Source organism: Daldinia childiae (genome assembly GCF_008694065.1).
Source record: "Daldinia childiae strain JS-1345 chromosome Unknown Scaffold5, whole genome shotgun sequence".
Lineage (NCBI taxonomy): Eukaryota > Fungi > Ascomycota > Sordariomycetes > Xylariales > Hypoxylaceae > Daldinia > Daldinia childiae.
Genome location: NW_022984646.1, coordinates 24155 through 33116, shown reverse-complemented (window position 1 = coordinate 33116; position 8962 = coordinate 24155). Strand labels below are relative to the sequence as shown.

At 24.3% G+C, this 8962-nt stretch overlaps 1 protein-coding gene across 1 annotated transcript; it reads left to right on the top strand.

The window, feature by feature from the left end:
- Positions 1-1412: 1412 nt before the first annotated feature.
- Positions 1413-3889, top strand: GL218_05179 (Ankyrin repeat and KH domain-containing protein 1; the record flags this gene model as incomplete). The annotated part of the gene is made up of 3 exons (XM_033581825.1): positions 1413-3135; positions 3199-3727; positions 3796-3889. 3 exons carry the CDS (start codon positions 1413-1415, stop codon positions 3887-3889), a joined length of 2346 nt encoding a protein of 781 aa, XP_033434927.1.
- Between the last annotated feature and the right edge of the window lie 5073 nt (positions 3890-8962).

Sequence of the window (8962 nt, the reverse complement as noted above, 5' to 3'; positions counted from 1 at the left end):
AATTGATAGGGATAGATAGAGTGGAACGATAATTATTGTTCTAGGATGATAATTTGTTAGGAACGTCGAAGTTCTTCCTTTTTATTCTCCACGGATATGTTGGTATAAAGATGTCATTGATATCTCACGACGGAGGCCCTCGGTATCGTGAAATTTATTTCAAGATATATGCACCGCCTCCTGTGCTACAGTCGACCTATTACCTCTTCCGTATCTACTTTCAGATTTAAGATATATAGCCGCATCACACATACATGTAAAGGTGCGTCTCACCCCTTGATGATACATTTGTTACATTTGCCGCTGATGGGAAATCAACCGTAACTCGTTGCTATCGACGAAGGATGCCAAGGGGTAGAAAGTCCTAGTTGGCCGCGGAGCTGCTCAATGATCAGTCTAATTCATGAGAGGCCCTTGTCCTGTGATCGCAACGATGGTGGCTATGAAGACCCTGATACCTAGCCGCCGACAGTAATTAATCCCTGTGTGAGATACGCCCGTCTGACTAGTTACTTATTAATAACTGAATAATGAATATTCTACTGCGGCTGTGTACCGCTTTAGAGATCTTGTTGAAGTCACCTTTACACTCTGCAGTACAATCAACACATGTACTCTAACAGCTCTTGGCATAAGTGATCCCCATAGTATGACAGGATTGCTCACACTATTCTCAAAAGGGGCAACACTCGGGCATACGCAGACCGCCATGCATGCATGCAACGCTGACCCCGAACATGCAGGGGTTGGTTACTCGGGGCTTACTTTTAATCCAAGAGCCACTGCGAGGCTCGCGGACGAACATGTAAATGGAAAAAGTCCGTTGTAAGCACCATCCTCTAATACGCATACCTTGTATCAGACAGTGCTTAGGCTCGAGGAATAGGCCAGACCTCATATTTGCGACGACAATTGTTTTGTCAAGTCGAACATATTATCTCGAAAAGAGGCCGTGAAATTGGTTGCATACCTAGATTAGGTACTTACTATAAATAGATATTATTCAAGTAACTCTTTAAACGCTTCTAACTTCATGCTTTCAAGGTGCACTTGAACCAAACTTGGAAAATTGTCAAAAGATTTGGACACCTATATGAATAATACATCATGTAAGGAATTGATATATAAAAAGGGCTATTATCCCTCTTGCGAGCTGAATTGGTCTCCCAACTCGTAGCACCATACTTTATTTCCTCTCTCATATCCCCTTGCTTTATCAAACATTCATCTTGTACTGGTGAAGGCGCTAGCAGCACATCTATCGCTCTGGTCGGGAAAGTTCAAAGCTACAGATGATCTAGATGCATGAACCTCTAAGCAGCTAATATTTCGAGATTATCTTTGAAACCCCAACTTTCAGCCTCATTCATAACTTCAGTTGAAAGAAAGACCTTAGTTTGGAAAGGCGCAAAATGGAGAACCATGGGTCTATCTCAAACATTTCTAACCCAGCATCCTTCAACCGGGTTTTCAACCATTTCAGAGAGTATCCCCCCCTTCCTACGGGATACAACTGGGAAACGCAGAAGCAACAGTATTGCCCGCGCGATCGCGGGGCTAATTCACGTATGTGGGACACATCACACGTCCACCAGTTCGGCTACGTCTTTTGCCATCGCGGGCTTTACGAACGTGCTTCAAGATTTATTGACAATTCAAATTCGGCAATCAAGAATGGGTTGCGTGAGGGCTTTTTCCTCCAAGAGGTTGATGTCTTTCCAGGGAAGAAGATAAAGGACGGATTTCTAGCCCATGATCAAACTGCGAATCGCGTCACGTCTAAGAAGGGGTCATGGAAGTCTTATCCTGCTCGTGAGATTTTTGAGACAACCCTTGTGTCAAGGGTAGTTGATATGCTTTTCTATCCTCGCGATCAGATCCTGGAAAAACACCGCGAAGCGAATCACGTCAAACCAGAAGACCTAGGAGATCTAGACTTTGAGAGCACTTACTTAGACACGTACGAGAAAGTGCCCAGGCTAGAGAGCACGATTCTTAAAACAAGAATCAAAGACATTGGCCTCACTCTCCAATTGGATCTGAGGAACGACGATTTTGCGACGGGAATTGCCCATTACATTTTCCATCTTGCGAACAACGGTATTGAAAACTCACCCTCCCGAGTCAGGTTTACCCCTGCGTGGGATTTATTCCGATCAACAATGCTCAAGGGCTACAATAAGGAATTTAACTCTTTCGAGCATCTCGTCCAGACGATAAAGAAGAAGTCTAAAGAAGCGTACGGAGTAGACGTTTTTAAATTGGAGTTCTTACACCAACTTCCGCCCTTGATCATGGTGTTTTACTCAGATTCGGTAGTCGAGCTTGCGGAAAATGATCCGCTAGAGGATGATTCAACAAGAAAGAGTTACAAACATATTCATGACGTCTTTAAGAAACATGTTTCGTCCTTCATCGGCATCGGTAAAGAGTCTTACAATTTCATACTTGAAATCACTCACAGCGGTCTTGGCCTACTCTACGACGTAGAGACCGGAAAGGCAAGGAATCCTTTGACTGGAGCCCCTCTTAGAGACGAAACAGTCGTTTTTAATAGCCTCGTAGACCGAGCTATGATTGATGTCAGCTTGGAGCTGAGGCGGGAGCATCCGGACCTTCTATTCTGCTCGTGTACACGACTACCCGACGTCATCGCATCAGATCAGAAATATAAAGCACACCATCAGAGCGGAAATATGGTAGGCTGGGAACGAAATGAGGAGAAAGGACTTGCAGCTAAACTAAGAGCCATACACGGAGGGTTGTACCCGCAATCAAATATCGCCGTGGCTGATGACCCGATAGCGGAGATCGCTGTACGCACGTGGATCGACCAGAACTCAGCTCTGGATCGCAGCGAGTTACTACAAAAGCCGTACTACGAATGGCTTCGACAGGCCGGGACAGAGGTTTACGACGCCGTGAATAACCTGAACGGTGACTTTTTACCGAACAGAACTGGGGACCCCGTGGATTCAACGCCGACAAATCCGGGCACCAACAGTATAAACCTCGGTAGTCCGCCAGATTCGACAGAAAGAACCCGATTATGGCGCGACGATGTAAACGATATAGCTCAAAGGGAAAGTCAACTTACAAACGTGGATAATGAAGACAGCCAAGCCGAGGAGGAAGGTAGAGAGGATGACAGCGTGCTAACCAGCGACGTCGGTGTAAATAATCCATCTACTACGTCAGCCGATCTACAGCAAGAAACATACGACGTTGCAGCTTACAAGGCAGCCGAGCATGGCAACGATGAGGTCCTCCAGGAGTTAATTTTTAAGGGCGCCGATATCAACGCGTCGACAGGATTCTTCGGAAGCGCTCTAGCAGTGGCATGTGCAAAAGGCCATTACGAAACTGTTCAGATATTACTAGACAATGGTGCCAATATCAACGGCCCTAGGAATGGGTTTTGCTGCCCACTTCAAGTCGCGTCTCACGAAGGCCACGTCGACATTATCCAGTTATTACTGGACAAGGGGGTCGATATCAATGCCTCGAATAGTATATACGGCACTGCACTGGCGGACGCATGCGCACAAGGTCACGAGGATATCGTCAAGTTACTGTTAGCTAGGGGTGCCGATGTCAACGCTCCAACAGGATCCTCCAAGAGTCCGTTGGAGGCTGCATGTATAATGAATCATGATACCATCGTCCAACGACTGCTGGCTGCAGGCGCCGATGTTAATATCCCGATAAACCAAATAGTCGGGTCCCAGTTCGGGCTTCATCTCAAAAAGCCCGGAACAGGAGTCAATGTCGATTCTCAATTGAGAGCTGGTGCAGACATCCGGAGACGGGCATGGGCATGGGAAATAAAACACCCCAAAAGATTTGGGGCAAAGAAGCCAACTGCGATACTTTCTCGACACATGCATAAGTGTTGGACATTGATCGAACCTCCACCGCTCAACTGTGGTTGTTTTTTTTGTTTGCCTTAAGTTTACTTAAGGTTTTGTGTCAAGAGATTTTTAGTATGCTAGAGGTAGAGCTTTGTTAGCCTTGCATCTCAGCCTTGCGCTAGTTATCTCAGCCTTACGCTAATGGGTTTTAAATTAATAAAAATTAATTAAAAATATTTTATAAATATATTATTTATTTTTTAATATATTTTAATTATTTTATTATTATTTTATAATATTTTTAAAATATTTAATTAAATTTATATATATTATTAATATTTAATAAATTAAAAAATTATTATAAAAAATTAATAAAATAATTAATAAATATTATATAAATTAAAAAAAATTATTTTATTTTATTATATTAAATTTAAAATAATTTATTAATTTTATTAAATTTTTATTTTAAATTAAAAGATTTTATTAATATATATTTTTATTAATTTTATTTATTTTTTATTATTTATTTAAATAAAATAAATTTAAAATAAAATTTATTATTTATATTAAATAAAATAAAAAATTATTATAAAAAATAATAATAAAATTAATAAAAAAATAAAAAATAATAATAAATATTATATATATAAATTAATAAATTTTAAAAAATNTATTTTTAATTTATATTTTAATTTATAATTTTATTTTATTTTATTTAATTTAATTTAATTTAATTATAATATAAAATTTATATATTTTATTATATTATTTTTATTTAATTATATAAATTAATTAAATAAAAATTATATAATTATATTTAATTTAAGTACTATAAAATATATATATATATAATTTAATAAATTTATATAAAAATAAATATAATATTTATATAACTTTTACATAACTTTTAATTATAATTAAATAATATAATTGTTATTTAAATAAAATCCTTTTTATTATTAATTTAATATTGTTTTTTATTATTATATTTTATTTTATATTTTATATTTTTTTATTTTTTTATAATAATTTTTTAATTTATTTAATATAAATAATAAATTTTATTTTAAATATATTTTATTTAAATAAATAATAAAAAATAAATAAAATAAAAAATATATATATTAATAAATTTTTTTAATTTAAATAAAGGTTTAATAAAATTAATAAATTATTACAAAGTTAAAATAATATAATATAATAATATAAATTTTTTAATTTATTAAATATAAATAATAAATCTTTTTTTTTTAAAAAGAAATTAAAATAATTAAAAATAAAAACATAAATTAATAAATTGAATTTTAAAAAATAAATTATTAAAATAAAAATAATAAAAATAATAATTTTTAATTTATTATTTATAATAAATATATTAAAAAAATATTATAAAAAATTAATAAAATAATTAATAAATATATAAATAAATAAAATTATATTATTATATTATTTTAATTTATTTAAATAATTTATTAATTTTAATTAAAATTATTTAATAAAAATATAAAAAAAATATTATTAAAAAATTAATATTTTTAATAATATAAATAATAAAAAATAATTAAATACTTTAATAATAATATAAAATAATATTAAAAATACATAAATAATATATTTATAAAATATTTCAAATTAATTTTAATACTTTAAAATTATAAAAAAAAAATTAAAAAATAATAAATATTATATAAATAATATATTTAAATTTTTTTTAAAATATTTAATTAAATTTAGTTATATTATTTATAAAATTTTTATTTAATAAAAAATTATTAATATTATTTAAATTTATTTAAAATTAATTTAAAATAGTAAAATATTTTAAAATATATTAATTTATTTAAAATAAAATTTATTATTTATATTAAATAAATTTAAAATATATTATAAAAAAATTAATAAAATAATTAATTAAAAAATAAAAAATAATTAATATATATATAAATTAAAAATATTTATATTAATATATTATAAATTAAATATTAAACGTATAAATTTTAAAAATAAAAATAATATTAAAATTATATATTAAATATTTATCTTAATGTGTTAAAACTAAAGATTCGAAAAGCGGGCTTCGTTTTCCGCCTTTTTTTTATTAACGCCACAGGCGCTATAAAACCCTTAATCCATATATTTATATTTATGGGTTGTAAAAAAAGCGTTCCTTAAATTCTAATCTTAGCCGCTATTTAACATTTTAGCCATACCTAATACACATTTTAAAATTTTAATTAAACTTTTAATAAAACTATATCGATAATAATACGATATATAATAATAACGTTTAAAATACCTTCTATTTTAATAACTCAAGGCTAATTTTTTACTTTCGCTACTTTTTTATCTTTTTTACATACTTATACGGCATTGTGTTATAATATTATAAACCTTAACGTTTAAATAGTTTTAATACGCTATACCCACACGCTTACACCCACTACTACTTACAACCACTTATAACCATGTTTAAAATATTTTCTATTTTAATTATTTAAAACTAATCCTTTACTTTTGTTACTTTCTTATCTTTTTTACATATTTATACGACATTACGTTATAATATCGTAAACCTTAACGTTTAAAAATACGTAATAACTTTAAAACGATATACCCACACATTTACACCTATACATTTATACTTACAACCACGTTTAAAATACCTTTTATTTTTTCGAAACTATTTATTTAATTACTCGTATTTTTTAACCCTTTTTTTATGTTTATATAATATTGTGTTATAATATTATAAGCTTTAACGTTTATTACGGCTATTATATTATAACTAACGTTATAACCGATATTATAATTAATTTCGACCTAAAACGCGTACGTTTTATATATAATAACCTATTTAAATAATAAAATTAATACCTATTTTTTATATAAAGATTTTATTTATTATAAACACATTAAAATAAATATTTTTAATTAATTTTTTTAATTAATTTAATTATTACTATACCAAATAAAAAAAAAATATTTAAATTTACCTTAAATTAGAAATTAAAAAATAGTTTAAAAAAGTATACCAAGGTATAATTAGTTAGGAAAAAATATGGTTAAAAAAGGTACTTCCCCTCAAACCATTTCCAATTTTTAATCTAAGTTCGTTAAAATAAATTAAATATATAATTTTTTTAAAATATTTTTTTTAAAAATTTTAAAAAATATATATTAATAATTTTAATATATAAATATAATTATAATTTAATAAATTTTAAATAAAATTATTAATAATTAATTTAAATTATATTAAAAAATTTATTAATTTATAATTTTTTAATTATAATATTAATATTATTATTTTAAAATTAAACCTTAATTTTATATTTATTAATTATTTTATTTATTAATTTATTTAATATAAAAAAAACTTTTATTTTTAATTATAAAAATTAATAAAATAATTACTATATGTATAATTATATTTATATAAAATAAATTAAAAATTTTTAAAATTTTTTTATAATTATAAATATTAAAAAATAAATATTAAAAAAATAATAATATTAATTATATTATAAATAATTTTTTTAAAATATTTTTATATAAAATTTTAAATTAATAAATTAAAATAATAAATTTTTATTTTAAATTATTTTTTTAAATAAAAAAATTTATTTATATTAAATAAATTAATAATAAATTAAAATTATTTATATTTTTTAATATTAAAATATATAAAAAATTATTAAAAATTAAAAATAAAATTTTTAATTATATATAAATTAATATTAATTTAAATAAAATTTATTATTTATATTAAATAAATTAAAAAATTATTATAATAAATTTTAAATTTTAAAATATTTTATTATTTTTATTTATTAAAATAATTTAATAATTTTATGATATAAATAATAAATAAATTTATATTTTATAATTAACAATATTTTTTAATTTATTTAAGAAATATTTTTTTATTTAATTTTTTAATTAATTTTATATTTAAATATTATTTAAATATTTTATTTTTAATTTATTATATTTAAATAAATATATATAATTAAATAAAATATTAAATAAAATATATTATAAAAAATAAAAATAAAAATACAGTGGGTTGAAAAAATAAACGTCAAATAGGTATATAATTAAATGTATATAAATTTAAAATTTATATATATATATTTTTAATTAAATCGATAAAAATATAATTTTTATATATTAAAATAAGTTAATTAATATATTAAATTATTTTATTTTTATTATAATTTATAAATTAAAATAATTATATAAAAATAAATATTAATAAAAAAATATTTTTAAATAAAAAATATTTAAATTAAATATAATTAATTATAAAAATAATTAATTAAAATAAAAAAAATATACATAATTATTTTAATTTAAAACAGTTTTTAACATTATTTTTATATTATTATAATTTATATAATTATTATTATAACTTTAAATTTTTAAAAAAAACTTTTAAAAATGGGTATATTAAAATGATTTTATATATAAAATCAATGTTTTTTAAAAAACATTTATTTTAACATTTTTTAATTATTTAAATAAATTTTTTTAAATAAATTTAAATATATTATTGTATGTATTTTATATTTATTTAATTTATTTAATTTATTTAATTTATTTAATTTATTTAATTTATTTAATTTATTTAATTTATTTAATTTATTTAATTTTAATATAAATTATTATAATATATATTATTTAATATAAATGTATAAATATAATAACTTTTACTATAAAAAAACCATTTAATGTTTATTTTTTCGAGTTATTATATTATTAAATAAATAATATAAATATATAATAATAATTTTATACAATAAAATAAATATTTAATAATATATAAAAATTTAATATAATATTTATTTAATACTTTTATTATTATTTATATAATTTTTTTAAATATATATAATAATATAATTATTAAAAAATTAAAAATAATAATAAATATTATATATAAAAAAATTTAAATATTAAATTTTATATTATTTTAATTTTATATTATTATTATATATATATAAAATATTTTTATAATATTAAAATTAATATTTATAATTTTATTAATATTATAAAAAATATATTAAAATTTTAAATAAAAATATATAATTAAATATAATAAATAATAAAAT